The following is a 20,505-nucleotide window of genomic DNA, read 5'->3' as shown; positions in this document are numbered from 1 at the left end:
GCACTTTAATGAGATGATAGTTTGGCTGATTTCCCACCTTTCATAGGAACAAGCATGGATGAAGACATGTTCCCATGCTGTTGATGCCAGATGAGTAACAACTTAGAGGTGATACAGGATGTGTGTTTATTCTGGGCTACAAATTTGAGCATAACTGAGAATACCATCTGGGCCAGTGCTTATTAGTGTCAAGACTGAACTAGGATTTCTTTGATACTTTAGTAAAGATTAAATCAGTCTATTGCATTATAAGCAATTTGCCTTGGTCATCTGTATAAGGTAGAAGAGGATGCTGAGAGGTCTGAGCTATCATATGAATGTGAGATGTCGCTTTTTGACCCTTGTTTCCAACAGCCTTAGTGAGAATTGACTGCTCCTAGGTTAATCTGACTGACAGTCAAAGCTTCACAAAGCTTTGACTGCCAGTTGAGCAGGAGGCAAGTTTATTGCATATGGTCCTTATGAAATTTGCTTGGGTCTGTTGATAATCTTACTTGTTTCAAGTTGTGTAAGCTGAGTGAGAAGCTGGAGTTGAGCTGTTTAAAGTATGGTATTTTTATCATGGACAATCTCATTTTTATTTCAAAAACCAGGGCTTAAATAGTCAGTCATTTGGAAAAAAGGTCTTTATTCCAATTAAGATTTTTGTCTAGCAGTCTTTAATCAGACCATGGTAAAGAGGAAAGAGGCAGTGATAACAGAAGTTATCCCACTTGGCACCATTGTAGTGCTATAGGATATGAGGCTAAGATTGGCTGCAGTGGAGAAGGGTGGTATAAAAGGAAATGTAGAAAAGCTATGGTCAATTGTCAAGATCAAGTTGTCAGTTGTCAAGATCATATACAGGCTATTTGGAGGGAGAGTTGGTTTAAGAAATGGTCTGTAGTGTAGGAAAAATAAGGATAATCTGGTATTATAATTCAAGATTTCTCTTAAGTGAGAGAGGGAGACCCAGTTTGTATTAATGTTAGTCTCCTGGAAAGAAAATGTTTCAGTAATTAGACTATAATAAACTGACTGCTCAAAGAGTTTGGTCCTGACTGAATTAAGAGTACTCAAGGTGGTAGACCAGTTATAAAATGATTCAAGGAAATCTTGAACCAAAAATTAAAGTGGGAATTTCAACTTTGATGCCCTTTAGAAAATTTTTTAACAAAAGTAAATGTTCCTCCCTTTATGGAACATGTCAAGTCACTGGGATAGTTGATATGGACTGGGGTTCCATCTATTCATTACACATCATATGGTCACTTGGTTATGTGCCATAATATCTTTTTGAGAACCATATTCTTATTTTTGCTACAATTGAGCTGAAGTCATCTGTTCTTACTGATCTTAACTTTGTTAAGGATTTTGTCTTAATTTTTCCTTGTCATTACAAAGGAATACTATATCATTAGCATACCACTGATTATTGATCATTCTATCACCTATCCTAATTTCTGTCTTAAGCTAATCCAATGCTACATGCATGGTATTCTTAGCATAGATATTAAACAAGTGAGAAAGTAGGCATTTTTGCCTAACTCTTTCTAACTGAAGCCAGTCAGTTAGATCAACACCTGTTCTTACCAGGTGTTGATTTACCTGTTGATCATACCTGTTCATTGTAGATAAATTAGCTGCCAACCTGATAATGCATACAGGAAAATCCATTATTTTCATTATTTCCCTATGATAATGCCTATAAAACATTACCATAGGGAGTCCAAATTCTTCATATTTTTCTGTGATCTAAGACAAAGGATTAATCTCTGGTATCCACTTTCCTAAAACCTGCTTGTTCCTCAGGCACTTTTGCCTCAATACTTATTAGAATGATCTTGAATAAAATCTTGCTTGCATGAGAGATTCAACTAATAGTAATCCTTCATATCTCCCTTGTGCATACTTCCAGTCTATGCCATGATCCTGTCTCCCATATCCTTATAATCAATCTATGGAACATGTATTCTCCATTGCCTGTGGTCTTAATTCTGCTAGGATTCCATCTGTACCCAGGGCCTTAATTTGTTTAACTGCTCTTTCAACCTCATGCCTAAGTGGGAAAGGCAGTTTCAAATCAATCTTTCTGGTGAGAGGGTTTCAAATTTTCCTTATCCTCACTGCTATACAGTTACTTGTTATTCTTTCCATCTGTTTCTGATTTCCAGTTTAGTTAGTACTACTCCTTTTCTATCTTGACATTCAATTTGAACTTGTGCTTTAGGTCACAGTACATCACAAACTAAATGAAACATCCTTTGATAATTTTGCCTCCTTATCTGAAACTTTGCATTTATAAAGATGAATTTTCCTTGTCCTACTCGATGGCTTCAGGCCCTATGTCTTTCTCCAACCACATTTTGATTAGATTCCATGTTGAATTTGATATCCATGAGTCTCTTGGTCTTCTAATTCAGCCTAGATACTTCTTGTCTGGATCCTATATTATAACCTTGACTCCTTCCCAAAGCATTTCAGGTGAGTTTGCCTAACTAGTCTCTAAAAGATCATCCAACCAAGCTGATGTCTTCTGTGAATCCTGCTAGGGATTGACATCTAGTCCAGTGAGATAGGCTTAATTTCATAGGTTTCAGCTTGCCTTTGACTCTTATTAGCTGGTTTGTTCCAGGACAAGTATGCACATTAGGGATGCTTCTCTTCCACTGTTTGAGAGTCGGGATGTAATCCATCTGGTGCCTTGACCTATCGGTGTTAATGTCAAAGTATAGGCCTGTTGTGGATGTTTCTGGAAGGTATTAGTAATAACTAATTTGTTGTGGTTGGATGCCAATTGGCATTCAGTTAGGAATTTCAGATTCTGAAAGTGTTGGTGCCTGTTATAAATGTTTGTATTGATTTCCCTAGATGTTAAACTGGATCTGGAAGTACTTATATAATTTTAGTATTTTGTCATTTTAAATTATTCATTTTTTGTATCTGCAGTGACACTGGCATCTAGTAGATTATCTACACTATGCACCTAAAGATACCCTGCTAGTGTACATTATCTTTCATGATTGAGCTAGTGCAGAGAAAACTTCTAAGCATGTAGTGTGTACAGAGTACCCAGACTCTAAGCATGGCTGTAACAGTGCTCTCTGTATGCTTCTAATAGTCACTTCATCTAGACATTACCTGAAAAGTAAATAAGCAGGTTTGTCAGCTAGGAAGGGTTATTAGTAATAGTGCAGATGTGGTAGCCCTGCAAGAAGATTTGAATAAGCTAGATAGATGCCCAAATGAATGGGGGTGTCAGTTTAATGTAAGCTTGAGGTTTGGGACACATCGATGGGACGCTGCATCCTCTATGGAGGAGTTAAACTGGAGGAAGTAGGAGAGAAGAGAGATCTGGGTTTGATGATTGATAGAAACCTGAAATTTAGGGGACATATTGCAAAGGTAGTGAAGGTAACACAGAGGATTGCTGCAATAATGAGGACACTGACCTGCAGAGATAAAATGGTTACCTCTGTAGGTCAGTGTCCTCATTATTGCAGACTGATCAGACGACACTTAGACTATTGTTCTTGGATCTGGTCTGGGATTTGAAGGGGATAAATTAACTGTGGAAAGGGTACAAAGGCAGATAACAAAGATGGTGTTAGGACTGTACAATATTAGTTATGAGGATTGGCTGAGGGAAGTGTGGACTGCAGAGTTTGGTGGATAGGAGGGGTGATATGATTGAGACTTTTAAACTGTTGAGAGGTGGTTACAGGGTTGAGACTGGGAGTTCTTTTGCTTGGTTGAACAGTGGGAAGGAGTAATGACAAGAGGCCTGGAATGAAAGAGGGTGAGGAGTGGTTTCTTTGCATGGAGGTTGGTTAAACCATGGAATGCATTGCCTGATGGAGTGGTGAGAGCGAGAATGTTCAATGCATATAAGGAGTGGTATGATAGACTTTGTTTCCTAGGAGGGACCTCCCACAATGAGTCTTGATAGACTTATTTCTTAGAAAGGGCCTCCCACGATGAGTCTTTTGACTCCATGGAGGCCTGAATAATAAAAGAAATCTCCAGATATGTTCTAATGATGATTTATATCACCCTTTTATTAGTTCTCATAAACTTGTATGCATATTGAAGACAGGCCTTAATTCTCAACAGTGAGAAGAAACTGACTGCTAATTTTCAAAACCTTATTACTGCCTACTTTGGCAATGAAAAGACAGGTGTTTAACATCTTTAAACAAAATTCTTTGTTTAAAGATGTTATGAAGTCTTAAATGATTAAGCTAAATGCTAACCCTTATTTTAATACAGAACCTGTCATTTAATTATTTTATGACCACTTCAAAGGCATATTCTGGTATAATCATAAAAAGTTTAATCTGGTGTTTTTGGCACATTAAACTAATTTCTTAACTTAAAACAGTGTTTTCTTATTGGATTGTAATTTATCCTTTCATAATGACAGAAAATTCAGATACTTTATGTCAGCATTATACTTGATATAAGTTAGTTACATGACATCTCCAAGACTCATTGTGGGGAGGGACACTCTACCCTACTTTGCTACACTGTACATTTATTACTTTGTTAAATTATTAACGTAATTCTATTTACAGCTATCTTCTTGGTTACCTGGAGAGTACCAAGCCTGACTGGCTTCTCTATTTACTTGGAGTAGCACTAGTTATTAATCACTGTACAACGGCATTTATCGATTCACAGAAACTGCATCATGTTATAGCTTCTGCCTTAAGAATAAAGTCTGCACTTCTCTCAGCTGCTTACCAAAAAGTAAGACATTAATTTCATCTTCTATTCTACTATTGTAAAATGGTGGTTCTTAGTTGTGGCATATTTTTTTAAATGTCAGGAAAGTATTTAATGTGATTTAATGAAAGTTTTTTAATGTTGTAAATTTATTTTGATAATTAACTTTCCATGTCATTAACACGTGTTCTCTAGGCAGCATGGTTTTGTAGGAGCAGATGATTATAATAATTCGCTTTGTAATGCTTATGATGCTTTGCTAATACTGTAGCACTGCTGGAAACCAACTCCTTAGCTTGTCATAATTATGACAAGCTAAGGAGTTGGTTTTCAGCAGTGCCAAAGCAGAAAATATTTAGAGGCAAGAAATCAAGATAATTAAGATATCTTTGAAGAAAGCAATATCAGAATGTATACCTGGAGTGAGAAGGATAAATCAGGAGTTGGATGCTTAGCATTAATAAGCAGGATTTCTAGACTAATCTTTTCGAGAGAATATAAACAGATATGATCAGATACCCATAAGCAAGAAGGGTGGCCTTGTATGATAAGGGAAGGCCAAAGCTAATTATGAGAACAAGCCAGCTTGTCGTGAGGCCAAAATGTCTAAAGAGTACTTTTACTGAGTGGAAAGTAAAAGGAGGAATGATGGACAGCTTTAAAAAGTGCTGATAGAGAGGTAATCAACCAAATAGCTGAATTACTGAGTGAGCATTCTGAAAGGATGTACCATCTAGGTTGTGATGTTGCAATGCCAGATCTAACATGAGATTAGATGGCATATTGGCCCATGTATTATAAAAAAAAAAAAAAAAAAAGTACAAGGAAATCAGCTTTTGACAAAATAGTTTAAGCCTTTCTACTAAGAAGGTACCAGTGGAGTGGAAAGAGGGAAAGATAGTCCTACTGCATAAAGGAGGTTCCAGGACAAGTAGCAAATTATAAGCCAATCAGTGGTGATTAATTGGTGAAAGAATTCAGGTCGGTATGAATACAGTTGATACTTTATAAGGAGCAACATGTTGAGAGTTTAGTTTAATCCTTTATCCAAGTGTGAGCTTTCTCCACCTTTGCAACGAGTTGCCTGGTGTTGCACTACCTTACCCCAGTCCTGAAGATACTTTCAAGCGCAAACTTTGTTTGCTCACACTTGGATAAAGGATTAAACTAAACTTATAAGGAGCAACATGGTTTTGTGAAAGGTGTCTTGCATTTTAGTAATGCTTTCTTCCTATAATAGTGACAGTTGAAGAGGTGTGGTTACTCGGTGATACTGCTGGACTTTGCAAAGGCATTTGACAAGATTCCACATAGACCTGTTGCATAAATTAGTAAATGGGGATGGATATGAATCTGATGTGGGTTGCTGATGAACAGATATTAGAATGTTTTATGGATGAATTGAGTCCAGTACAAGGCAAGTGTCCATCGGTGTACAACAGGACTCATAACTTGATGTTTTGTTTAATTTGTACATCAGTGCTATAGGAAATAATATTGTCAGAAAATATTCAGTTTTCTGCTGATGAAGAAAAAACTAGGAAGAACAATAGGAAATGAAGGTGATCTAGAGATCCTGTAAGATGACTTAAATGGACTTGTAGTAATGGCAAAGGTAAAGCTGGCAGTTTCATATGGCCAAGTGTAAAGTGATACACTTTGAGAATGATATTACAAGCAGTGTACTATCATCATCCAATTCCTGCCATGTACCCTTAATGGGTGTATAGGATATGATAGTACTATATGAAAAATTTACATCATTAACTTATCTACAATTTTCCTCTAAATCAGTCTGTCATTACTTGTCAATTACTTGTCAAGACTAACATTATCATATCTTGCATTTCTGTCATCTAAGGCACTTTGTACTGAATCAATCCACCTATATCTTGGCAGAGAACACTTGCTTTACTAATCTTAACTTGCCCAATTAATGAGATTAGCTCTGCTAATGCATTCCTGAATGTTGACAATGTCAAGTTCATTCCTACTATCCTTGTTTTTAATGATATTCCCATTGATGCCATTTCTTCATGCTTATAATCTTTCTCAGGACTCTCATATCTGTAGTCTTTGGTCAAGTTTTACTTCTGACCCAGCTCTCAGATCCACAAGTTAAAACTGGTTTGAACACTATCTTGTATACTAATTTAGTGTTCCGACTAATTTCTCTCTTATTCCTTATGAATTTATTCAATTGACTTCCTACCATACCAGCTTTGTTGATTCTGTTGTCTATTTCCATATTTAATTTACCATTTTCACTAAAAATTGTGCCTAAGTAGCTGAAATGTTTCACTTATTCCACAGGTTCTGCGTTCACAACGCATTTGACATTTTCAAAGATTCTGCCTATTTTCATTGTCTGTCTTTTTATTGCTGACCTTCATACCATATCTATTACAACTGTTATTCAATTTAGTCAGAGAATCTTGCAGACTTATAGCAGATTTATTTAGAAGTATAACATCTGCCTAAAGCAAAGAGCTGACATTAACATCTCCAATTTTGATATCATGTTTAATACCACTTTCCTTCATAATGTGATCCATATTGTTAATGAATAACAGAGGAAATAATGTAAATCCTTGTCTCACACCAGATTTAACATTAAACCATCTTCCTATACTTTCAATTCTAACTGCTGACTTACAACTCAAATAAAGAATAAGTATTGTTTGATATAATGTCCCGTTGACACCATATAACTGTAGCATATTAAATAGCTTCTCTATTGATACCTTGTCATATACCTTTTCCAGATCTACAAAACTTAAATACAGATCTGTTATATTCTCATGATTTCTCAACTATCTGTCGTAAAGTGGAGATCTGATCCTGACAGCCTCTATTTGGCCTGAATCCAGCTTGTTCTTCACCAAGCTTTTCTTCCACAATTCTTCTCAAGTATAATTGCATAAATCTTACCAGGAACACTCAGTTGGGAAATACCTCTGTAATTCGCACATTTAGTTTTATTTCCCTTTTTATATATGGGTACTATGAGAGCTCTACTCCAGTCATCAGGAATTTGTCCCTCTGTCCAGGCCCTCTGAACTATGCAGTGCAGCTACTGTATAACTTTTATACCTCCATACTTCAGCATTTCTGGTCAAATATCATCTACTCCTGTTGCCTTTCTACATTTCAGGCTTTTCTACTTAAAGTATAGATATGTATTCCTGACTACATGCCTGTTTAGTGTTTTTTACCACTGTGCTGTCATCACTGCTTGTTTCATTTAGCAATTTTTTGAAGTAATTACTCCATACTTCAGGGATATCTTATTCTCCCATTTTCATGTCATCTTTATCATCTCAAACTCCTTTTACAGCACTTTCCTCCATTTCTAAGCTTCTTCAACAACCTCTAGAATATTTTGCTGCCACCTTGATATTTATTTTCTGTATTCTTGCCAAAGTTCCTCCCATGACTTTTGTTTAGCTAGTTTTACAGTGTTTAGTATTCTTGCATTTATCTCTGTATTCTCTAAGAGCACAAGCTGACTTGTTTGACAGGAACTTTTGATATGCTTTCTTCTTTTCTTTCACTGTCTCTTTAACTTCCTGTGTCCACTATGGAGTTCTGATTTTTCTATCCTTGCAGACAACCTTACCACATGCCTCTGAATCCATCAGGGTTTGCTTCAAGGCTTGCCACTGAATCATCAAGGTTTGGTTCCTGTTCTCAAACTCTTCCATTTTTTCTTCAATAATCTTTGTGTATTTTAGTCCATATGAGAGCTGCTCAACTTTTATTCACTTTAAAACTTTCTAACATGTTATTCTTCTCAATATGAAATTCAGTTTTATCCTGCTCAAGACTAAATAGTGGATGCTTCCAATTTCAAATCCTCTGTACACTCTGGTGTTCTGCACCAGGAAGAAAACATCACTATCAACAATAACATAGTACAACAATAACATCGCAGTGTATTATATTGATGGAAGTGATCTGCAAGAAACTGAGGCTAGGGTCTTGGTAGATGACTATGGATCAGAGTTGAAGTTTAAAGGGTATTGCAAAGTTTACCAAAACAGCACATTAGATGATGTGGTTAATTCTATAAACTGGCATGTTTATGAATGCTTCCTATGTGAATAAATTGAAGGTTTGTGAGCTTCAAAAACTAGGTGATAAATGGCAAAGAGGAGACTTAACTTAAATGTGAAATGTTTTATGATTGATGCTGAAATCCTTTTTAGCAGAAAGGAAGAGGATGTGGGTTATCTCTGAAAATTGTGCAAGATTTCATTAGCAATGGTGTTAGGAACTAATGTTTTGATTGAAGGGTGGTGAAATGGGTTGCCAAAGGTTGTTGCAAGTGCTGTCTGAATGAGTTCAAGGAGAGGTGTGATCATTTTGTGAATTATGGCCAGTGAGTGAATAATAGATCTTGCAGTGAAGTCTTTGTACTTCATGGAGATAAGTACATAATTGAAATTCTGACAGTTATTCTGTATTATATAATTGTTGATAATGAACTTTGTTTACATTTTATAGGTAGATCCTACTTTTTTACTCCTGACAAAATGGGCATTAAATCCTGCTTTAAATCCTGACAACCACCACTAATACTGGCTGAAGAACTGGTAAATAACGATTTACTTTGAAAGAAAAATTACCACTTTAAGTATATCCTTCCCAACCAAAATCTGAAAGGGAATGAGCTTCATCTATGGAAAAGCTTAAATAGGATATGCACAGGACATGGTATCTGCACAGACAGCTTATACAAGTGGGGTACGTTTACCTATACCCTAATGTGACTGTGGGACCATAAACCAAATTATTTGGCACATTGTGGAGGACTGCAGCATAAGAGCTTACCTTGGTGACCTGAGAGACTGAGGCAGATCCTTCAGTTCTCGAATGGTTAGCTGAACCAGACTTAAAACTTTGACTTTTTTACCTGCTATCAATATGTACACTACCTATCATATTTATCATCAAATTCCTGCCATGTACCCTGAAGGGGTGTACAGGATATGATAGTACTACATGAAAAAAATTACATCATTACTAACTTCCTATCTACAATTTTCCTCCAAATCAGTCTGTTACTTGTCAAGACTCCAACATTATCAGATCTTATATTTCTATCGTCTAAGGCACTTTGTACCATATCAATCCACCTATATCTTGGTCTTCCTCTGGGTCGTTTCTCTGCCAACCTGGTAGAGAACACTTGTTTTGCTAATCTTTCTTCGCCCATTCTATTTAAGTGACCATACCACCTGAGATTAGCTCTGCTAATGCATTCCTGGAAGTTGACAATGTCAAGTTTTTTCCTAATATCCTCATTTTTAATGATATTGCTATTGATGCCATCTGTTCATGCCTATAATCTTTCTCAGGACTCGTATCTGCAGTCTCTAGTCTTTGGTCAAGTGTTTTACTTCTGACCCAGCTCTCAGATCCATAAGTTAAAACTGGTTTGAACACTGTCTTGTATATAGCTAATTTAGTGTTCCAACTAATTTCTCTCTTATTCCATATGAATTTATTCAATTGACTTCCTACCATACCAGCTTTGCTGATTCTGTTGTCTATTTCTATATTTAATTCACGATCTTCAGTAAAAATCGTGCCTAAGTAGCTGAAATGTTTCACTTGTTCCACAGGTTCTCCATTCACAACACAGTTGACATTTTCAATGATTCTGCCTATTTTCATTGTCTTTGTCTTTTTATTGCTGACCTTCATACCATATCTATTACAACAGCTATTCAATTTAGTCAGAGAATCTTGCAGACTTGTAGCAGATTTATTTAGAAGTATAACATCATCTGCATAAAGCAAAGAGCTGACATTAACATCTCCAATTTTGATATCATGTTTAATACAACTTTCCTTCATAATGTGATCCATATAGATAATGAATAACCGAGGGGATAATGTACATCCTTGTCTCACACCAGATTTAACATTAAACCATCTTCCTGTACTTCAATTCTAACTGCTGACTTGCAATTCAAATAAAGACTAAGTATTGCTTGATATAATGCCCCATTGACACCATATAACTAGTGTATTGAATAGCTTCTCTTTTGGCACTTTGTCATATGCTTTTTAAATCGACAAAACTTAAATACAGATCTGTTTATATTCCCATGCCTTCTCAACTATTTGTCGTAAAGTGAAGATCTGATCCTGACAGCCTCTATTTGGCCTGAATCCAGCTTGTTCTTCACCAAGCTTTTCTTCCACAATTCTTCTCAACCGTTTCTCAAGTATACTTGCATAGATCTTGCCAGGAACACTCAGTAGTGAAATACCTCTGTAATTCTCACATTCAGTTTTATTTCCCTTTTTATATATGGGTACTATGAGAGCTCTACTCCAATCATTGTCAATTTGCCCCTCTGTCCAGGCTTTCTGAACTATGTAGTGCAGCCACTGTAAGACTCTTATACCACCATACTTCAGCATTTCTGGTTGAATATCATCTACTCCTTCTGCCTTTCCACATTTCAAGCCTTTAATGGCTTTTTCTACTTCAAGTATGGATATGTATTCCTGACTGCATGCCTGGTCAGTGTTTTTTACCACTATGCTGTCATCACTGCTTGTTTCATCTGTCATTATTTTGTTTGTCATTTTTATTGACTGCACAAATGTATTCATATATTTTGATTTTATTTTACTATGTTAAATAAGTCTGCTATAGGCTATGGCAAAAAAAGGTAAAATTTGCTGAATATATAGTAGAAATGGTCAGTGCATATCTTGTTGGGATGGGAATAGGTTGCATATTACAAGGTCATGCAAGGGAGTTAGTACTACTTGTCAAGTTTCAGATCTGGGAAGGTGCCAACGGAGTAGAAATAGCAAAAACAGTTCTATTGCATAAAGGAAATTAAGACAGATGATGAGTATCTCAGGCGTGGCAGGTAAGGTATCAAAAGTTGGTTTAAAAAAAAAAAACAGGACTGAGTAGATCAGAATATAATACTTATAGGGGGGGAAACAATGTTTTCCCCCTTATAAAAGTATTGGAATGTCATGCCTTAGTAATTTGCTTACTTTATTATAAAGTGACAATTAAGTTTAATAAAAGGAAATGGCTACTTAGTAATGCTGTTTGACTTTGTGAAGGTGTTGGACAGGATTCCAAGCAGAATGTTTGCAGAAATTGGAGCAAATGAAAATGAATACAAAGGTGACAATTTGAATAAGGTGTGATGGACAGATAGCAAAGATCTGTATGGGAGAATACATGTATTAGTGTATACTCAGTACTTGGTCCTCTATCATTTAGTGTGTACATCAATGATACAGGAAATGATTTAAGAAATATTCAGTTGTTTTATGATGTTGCAAAGTTAGGATGAATGACGGTCAGTGAAGATAAGAAAGATGTCTTGCAAGATGACAGACTGCAGTATGGACAAAAGGTAAACGATAGCCAATGTAAAGTGACAAGGTATAAAGTCATTAACTTTGGAATGAAGAGATCACAAGCTATATGCTACATTAATGGAATTGAACTGCACAGTATCAATGGGATAAAAGATTTAGGGGTGACTGGACAAGGAGTTGAAGTATAGAGGACATTACATTATGTTGTTGAGCATACTGACAAGCAGGAAATAAAATATCTGCTTATAAGGCCACATCTGGATGACTGCACACAGATCTGGTTACTAGGATTCTGTGGGGATGAAGTGAAAGATCAAGAGATGAGTGACCAAGGTTGTGCAGTTCTATGGAATGCTCCTTATGAGCATAAGTAGATCTGCCTGCTTCAAAAACTAGCTGATAAAAAAGTATAAGTCATTAACTCAGTTTTATAGGATTAACACTGAAGACATTGGTATATGGAAGAGAAAGAACAAGGGTCATTCCCTGGAAATTATCTAAGTGCAGTTAACAAGGATATTATGACTAGATTTTTTAGTTAGAAGGTGGCAAATGGGCAGCAGATGTAGTTGAGTGGGCAATTTTTGAATGAGTTCAAGGAGAAGCATGATGGGTATTGTGTGAATAATGGGTAAAGTAAATCTCTTGATGAGCAACTCCACGGATATGTCTGAGAAATACATATTTCATGCTAGGAAGGGGATAGCAATGAGAGTAGAATTTTATGCAAACTCAAGAAAAATAAAGTTGTGTAACTGGATGGGATATAGAAGTATCAAGGAGTTAACTGTGCCTTTGGTTGCTTAATTAGATACATCCTTCAGGAACAATGCCTCCAAGAAGGAATGGCAGAAAAATACACTAATCAAGTGTAGCAGTAATGTGTGAGTGATAGATTAGAGATGAAATAAAAGACCAGAGTGTTGGAAATGGGAATATCCCAGAGGAAATGAGTAAGAAATTTCCAATATTTGATAACAGAATGACAACTGTACTGAGGGGAGATGCTTATATACCAGTTTATAAAGATTGCTAAGAAGGTATTTAACAGGATACTGCAAGACATAGAAATTGGTAGTTAACTGGTAGCCTGGATACAGAAATGGTCCACTGATAGAAGCTGAGGACTTATGTAAAAGTGAGTCTTGAAGTGTGAAGAGTACCAAAGGATTCTGCAAGATTGTTTAATGTATACAGTAATAATACAGTTCAGGATTTGAGGGAGATATTCAATTGTTCACATATGCTAAAATGGTGTGAGAAGTTAGAGGTCTGATGTAATAACTAAAACTTATGTTGTGTGTTTAAGGTTAAGGAATATTAGTTCAATGTACCTATCACAAAGACAGAATGAGGTATACTGTTTGAACTGGTGGAACTTTAAAAAGTGGAGAAGAACAAGTTATCTAGGTGGATTTTGATAAACAAGAAGTTCAAGGAACACTACAAAAGTGTCTAGGTTCTCAAAAAAAAAAAAAAAAAAAAAACTGCTCCATAATGTAAAGTAAGGAAATTAAGGTGGTATTCCTGTTGCACAAGTCGATTATCAGGTCATATCTGGATTTCAGTATACAAATCTAGAATAAGAGAATCCAGCAAAGCAAGTTGATTAAATTGAATGTGGTATGTAGAATTTTGCAAATGAAAAAGGATATGAAATGAAGTGATTTCAGATATATTGCATAGAGTAATGCAGCAGGTGGTTGAAGTCATCCCTAGAAGTGGTATGAAGATCAGTCATTCAAGTAAGAAAATGAAGAGTAGATTTTTTTGTATGAATGAATAGGTGAAATGCACCAACAGTAGGTAATGAGTGCATGAATACTGCATGTATGCCCTGACATTGCCAAAGATAAGGTATTAGTGTTTTGGTCTCTAATTTGTAACCAGCAAAGCAGGTTAGAGGTGATTATCTCTAACTTATAAGAATAAGTAAGCAGAGTTAATCTGAGATGCATGGTCACTAACAGAATGGGTGGTGAAACAATTTAAGCAAATATAGATTAAACAAATATAGGAAACAAGCAGTTAAGAAATGCTTTAGAACAGCATTTCCAGCATTTTAGACCTGTGTACCCTTTTCAATATTTTAGTAACACCAAAAATATAATTTTTTTTTACCAAGTACCCATACCCTTAAGATTTGCATACAGCTGGGGGATACAAGTACTATGCTTTGGGAAAGACTGCTTTAGAAGATTAAAATTGGGAGCTAATCAAATTGGAGACTTCACAATTAGGAAAATTTCAACTAATCATGAAATAGTAGGCCAATATTTTGGCCTTGCCACCAAGTGTCTACATAAGGAAATAAAGATTTGTGTAGGTACATGCAAAGAAGAGTAATTGGATTATCCACACAAACACAGCCAACCCATTATATATGTTCTCTCCAGGATCTGCTTCCAATTAAGCATCTATAGGAGAGGCTATTTTAGCTAGATTAAGAACTGTATACAAGCCATATGGATCAACCAATCTTCATTACCACAGTCACTCATGTTGTACCAAGCAATCAGATCTGGTGAGAAACTTTTTTTACTATACAGGTGCAGATTTAAATCAAGAGATTAAGAGTTAAATGTATAGTATTGACTTTCAACACATTGTCCTGAGACATTGGACAATGCATTGAACACATACTTTCAGCCAAACAATGAAAATTTACTTTGAGAATAGTAACTGGTTTTGGAAACAAAAATTAATCAAAAATTTAGAAATAAAATTAGTTATCTAAGTGAGGGGGGGAATCCATATCCTGAATCAAAGTATTAGTCATAGATGAAACCAGTTAAAGATATCTTAGTGGCACATTATAAATTCTAGACTTGAAGTTATCTTCAGGAGAAATTGTTTGGTTTAGTCATTTTAAGGTGATTTATACTTATGTGGGAGGTCTTCATGTATTGGCAGCAGGGGATTGCTTTTTATTTTTTAGTACTATTTTACAACAGTGTTGTCTGTGCAGGTTTGGTGCAATGTTGCTCAAAGTTGAAAGCCAGTAGAGGGAAGTGAATTTGACATGGTGTGTTGTCCTCATTGCTGATTTATTTGCATGTAGATTTTCTTGATATGAGGACTGCTTAGCCATACTGGTGAACAATATTCTGCTGCAAAGTAGACTAGGCCCAATGTGGAGCATTATAGTGTAATAACAGAAGAACCTCATGTAGAACCAGTTTTTGTATGTTTTACAGGTTCTGATATTTAAAGAGATATTCTCCAGATGTCTTTCGAAAGATAGTGTTCTATCCAAGGTAACACCCAGATATTCAGGGAAATCTTGGTGCCACAGCATTGTTGAAGTTTCCTATTTGCTAATTCAGTGCTTAGGTGAAAAGAGTTGATCTATGTCTTATTGAGCTTTGGTGTTAGTCTCCATTTATGAAAGTATTCCCCAATGGTTCTAAGGTCATTTGTGAGAATATCTTCACTTATTTTGATATTCTTATGGTGGTAACAAGAGCTATATCATCAGCATAAGCAAATTTTCTTGACCTAGTTATTATTATTATTATTATTATTATTATTATTATTATTAAACAAGACCTCATGGAGTCAAAGACTCATCTAGGAGGTCCTTTTATCTCACACACATCTCATCATACCGGGTCTTAAACACATTCAAACTCCTTGCAGACACCACACTCTCAGGCAAGGCATTCCAATCATTCACAACTCTGCACGAAAAAAACCTGCCTCTCACTCCCCTATTCACATCCTCTTTATACAGTTTCCAGGTATGACCTCTGGTTCTCCCCTGATCTCCCACTATTCTCTGTAGAACTTCTCCACCATTGATCCTATAACAATCCCTTACCAACTTGTAGGTCTCTATCATATCTCCCCTCTTCCTTCTCTCCACTAGACTCTGCAAATTACATCTTTTCAATCTTTCCTCATACTCGACATTCCAGAGGTCAGAAACTACCTTAGTCAGTCGCCTTTGGACCCTTTCCAACATCTCTTTATCCTTCTGAAAACCAGGTGACCAAATCTGGGCACAATAGTCCATGTGTGGCCTAATCAAAGCCTTATACAATGGAACAAGAATCTCCTTACTTCTACACGTCAGTGTCCTCCTCATCATTCCCAGAAGTCTTTGTGTTGTCTTCACAATTTTGGCGATGTGTCCCCTAAATTTTAGATCCTTATCCACTATCACTCCCAGATCTCTTATTTCCTCTACTTCCAACAATATATTCTCACCAAGCATAAATTCTGCATCCCATCTTTGTTTTCCAAATTTTAAAACCTTACATTTTGCAACATTGAACTCACATCCCCATTTGCTTGCCCAATCACTCAATTTATTCAAGTCTTCTTGCAGGGCCACAACATCTTCACTACTCTTTATGGTTCGTCCCAACTTTGCATCATCTGCAAACAACTGAATATCTCCATCCAAATCTTCGCCAATATCATTAATATACAAGTTAAATAGTAATGGCCCTAAAACAGATCCCTGAGGCACTCCACTAGTGACTTTCCTTTTCCTGGATATTGCACCCCCATACACAACTTGTTGATACCTATCAGATAGCCAGTCTCCAATCCAATGCACTAATCTAATATCCAACCCCATCTGCTCTAGTTTGACTGTCAACTTATCATGAGGTACTCTATCAAAAGCTTTTGCAAAATCCAAGTATATTACTGTGTATCCTTCTCCTCTGTCCAAAGAAGCAGTCACTTTATTGTAATAAGTAAGTAGATTACTAAAACAAGACCTCCCTTTAGAAAATCCATGCTGTCCATCAAAGATTATACCATTGTTGTCAACCCAACTCTGGATCCTAGTTCTCACAAGCTTCTCCAACAACTTAACCACAACACCTGACACACAGATAGGCCTATAGTTTGATGCTTGAGTTCGATCACCTCCTTTATGAAGTGGCACAATCTTGCCCTCCTTCCACTCTTTAGGGACTTGACCAAGTGCAAGACTCGTATTAAAAAAATATGTCAAGGCAGGTGTCAACTCTCTGGCACATTCCTTCAGATTACGCGGTGATATATTATCAAGTCCCACAGTCTTATTTACATCTAGTTTACTCAACTCCCCAAACACCTCTTGCTCACTTAGTCAGTCTCTCCTCCCCATCATCAACTGCTCTTAATCTCTTCATGAAGTCACATTCACAAGATTGAAAGATCTTTATGAACTGCTCATTATCTCCACCACACATTCTGCAACAGCTGTCTTTATACCATTTCCTCCAATCAATGTCATCCTTCCATAATCATTCTTTCTTTTGCTGGCTACATATCGAAAGAACTCCCTAGGATTCTTTTTAGCTTCATTAGCTAACTGCTGTTCATACCTCTCTTTAGCTACTCTCACCAACCAAGTCACTCTCCTTGCCTGGTCTTTGTAAAACTCATGAAATTGGTTACTTCCACTTCTCTTATGCTGCCTCCACAATGCCCTTTTTCTCTGTATTGCATACTTAATCTCTTTATTCATCCATCTCACACCTAACTTATTTAACCTTCTCACCCTTAATTAACCTTCTCAGTTGTCAGTAGATGTATAAGTTGAATAAGAGTGATGTTAATACTGAGCCCTGCAGGAGCCCATTGTTCAGCTTTCTCAGTTTGCTCATTTTGTTTCCCAGTACCACATGAAAGAACCTGTCAGAAAACATCTTACCAATAAGTTGTATGATGGATTGGCATCGTATGACTTATATCAGCTTGTATAGCAACCCCTCTTTATATACCTTGTCATATACAGCAGTTAGGTCAACAAACACAAAAGAAGTTTTCACACATCTGAAAGCCTGCCTCAATATGGGTAATAAGGCTTAGTACTTGGTCTATACAACTATGAGCCCTAAAACCTGCCTGCTCAACAGGAATAATAACTTCAGATATTTTGGACCCAAAGAGGACTCTAGAGTATAATAGCAACTGAGGAGCACAATTGGGTGATCTCTCTGCTTGATCTTGAGGCTCTTGTTGGGTTTAATATGGCTATTATTTTGGTTCTCTTAAAGGCTGTTAGAAGGTTTTGCATCTTAAAATGTGAGTAAAGAATCTTGTTAGCTGTTGATGAGCATTTTTTCCACAGTTAACCAAGAATTCAGGATGAATACTATCAAAGCCTGATGCTTTGTTGGTTTTAAGCTCCTTTAAGGCCTTGGTTCCCACTTTTCAAGAGAATTTACCACAGTTGAAATATCAGCTGCACTTTGTTTGTCATAGGTTTCTGAGTGATCTTTTTAACCTCCCATATGTTGATCTCATGCCTATTAAATAGCTTCTAGAGAGAGGCAATTTGATCTGAAGTCAAAGGATCTTTGAGTGAGTGAAGTTACTTCCATTTAACTTTAATAGAATCCATGCTTTTCTACATGGTTTTTTTAAAGTATAAGTCCTCTTGTTACACCTGATATCTTAAGAATGTAGAATTCTCAGCTATCATGGTGTAACATGAAGAATAAATAAATTAAAAACCCTGCATAAAAGATAATAGATGAATTATTTAAAAGAAAAAGAAATATTCTTGCATCCAATAAAATATAAAGGTGTTTATTAAACTAACAAAAAAAGAATATATTAATATTGTAATATGGTATAAATGAGAAAATTTAAATAAGACAGAAAAGGATTAGTCATAAAAGATGGTATGTGAGAGGCTAGAGATTAATAAGTAAATTCATAGAAATTTTGAAAGGGGATTAAGCTAGAAGCTAGCACAAGAAAAACAACAGAAAATCGCTTAGGGTCAATTCCCGGATTGAGACTTAGTGACGGGCTCGCCGATCAAATGATGTTTGGCAGAAAAACGCCACCCTAATTGGTTGGTAAAGTCAAGTCAAAAAGGGAGGAGGAGAAAAGAAGTTAGAGAAGGTGCTGTTAGGAGAGAGGGTATAAAAGGGTTAGAACCCCATCCCCCAGGAAGACTCTTTTTGGGTTTTGGTTTTGGTTCTGTTCAAGGAGAGTTCTTTGCAAGCTCTTTCGTATAGATTTCATGGTGTTTTCCTGAGTGGCGAGATAGGGGTTATATCTCCATCACAACACAGAAACGAAAGTGAGCGGGATTTAGATTCCATACTTCCTATATAAGAAGTGAGGAATGCCATATAATCAAAGAAAAGAAAGCATTCTTTGTGTTTCAACTACAAGAAAGGGAAAGAAGTAAAGAAATCAATGTCCACGTCGCGAGTTGTACAGCCGTTATATAGATGATTCAAAGTGTGTCCTAAGTTAAGAGAGGTTAAGACCACGTAAGCATAGTTCAATTCCAAAAGGAACGTAGGAGAAACAGATTATCAGAGAGGTTATACCAAGATAGTTCGATCAGAAAAAGGTAGAGGCCCATATGGAAAATTCAAGAAAGAAAGGTACTGTAAAATATATCTCGTGTTAACTAAGATTCGTCTGTATTAGTTATCGTTATTCTAATACTGAACTATTGAAGTGACCAAGAAAACAATAAGAGGACTTTAGTATCTGACAGAATATATTGAAAGTAAGCTGGCTAGTGTTAATGTTATGAGTAATTAAGTGTCCTGAGAATTTTGTATGTCTATTATATTGTATAAGAAAGTTTAAATGTCATAGTTATGTGTTAGTGCAGTAAATGGTTTAGTTAAGCTACTTAAGGTTTGGATAATTAAATAGTGTGAATTAATCTTATGTCCATGTCATATGAAGTTATGTGTTGAATGTGTATGGCGGCATGATCATAATACCTATTATAGGATCATAGCTTAATTATTTATGATAAGCTAATGTCAGTTTGTAAATATTTAGTATAGCATTGAATTGAGTAATAACTAAAATTTGAATTGTACCATGTTAAGGAATTTAATAAACCTTTTGTCCAATGATAAAACTGTTGTCTGAAATTGCTGTCCAATGCACCACTTGAAAAATTACGAACCTAATCACGCGGGAAATTGACGTGTTAAGAAACGAGATAAAGTTGCAACTTGTTTCACTTTCAAACATTTTAGTTCTTTCTCCTTGTTTTTTTATATAATATCTCGAACAAAATATCCCAAAAAGTGCAGTATCATACAAATATTAGGGATACTAAGGGAAGAAATAACTTAAGTATTAGTAATATTTTTGGTGATATCTTGAGCATAGATAATCTCGACCATAGATAATAGTAGAACATAGATGAGAGGAAATTACTAGTTAGAATAAAAATCGTAAATAGGGACACAACACTGTGTAGTTTTTATCCATTTTTTCTCTATGCTCATTCTCAAGCATGGGGCCTAAATAGATTTGTTGTAACTCTTCAGTCTTTATTCCAGCCAGGTATATTTCCTTTTGGAAACCCCTTGGAATATACATCTTTGCTGTTGATATGAATACTCCAATGAATCTGTAGTTTTCACTCACAGGTGGTATCCATCTTGCTATTTTATCCAGTTCTTGTGAAAAATCCTGCTAGTTCACTTTCCTAAAATTCCATCT

At 36.0% G+C, this 20,505-nt stretch overlaps 1 protein-coding gene across 3 annotated transcripts in view; it reads left to right on the top strand.

The window, feature by feature from the left end:
- The window catches only part of LOC150099944 (multidrug resistance-associated protein 1-like), a 491,400-nt gene that overhangs the window by 132,147 nt on the left and 338,748 nt on the right, over nucleotides 1-20,505 (top strand). For all 3 annotated transcript variants that reach the window (XM_090403119.1, XM_090403117.1, XM_090403118.1), the window contains one exon: nucleotides 4,554-4,728. In XM_090403119.1, coding sequence (XP_090259245.1) covers nucleotides 4,554-4,728 — 175 coding nt within the window. The remainder of the gene's footprint in view (nucleotides 1-4,553; nucleotides 4,729-20,505) is intronic.

The sequence above is a fragment of the Typopeltis vanoorti genome, chromosome 13, assembly GCF_054136105.1.
Source record: "Typopeltis vanoorti isolate ZY-2024b chromosome 13, IOZ_Tvanoo_1.0, whole genome shotgun sequence".
Taxonomy (NCBI): domain Eukaryota; kingdom Metazoa; phylum Arthropoda; class Arachnida; order Uropygi; family Thelyphonidae; genus Typopeltis; species Typopeltis vanoorti.
The sequence above is the reverse complement of the archived record's forward strand: the minus strand, read 5'-3'. Positions and strand labels throughout refer to the sequence as shown.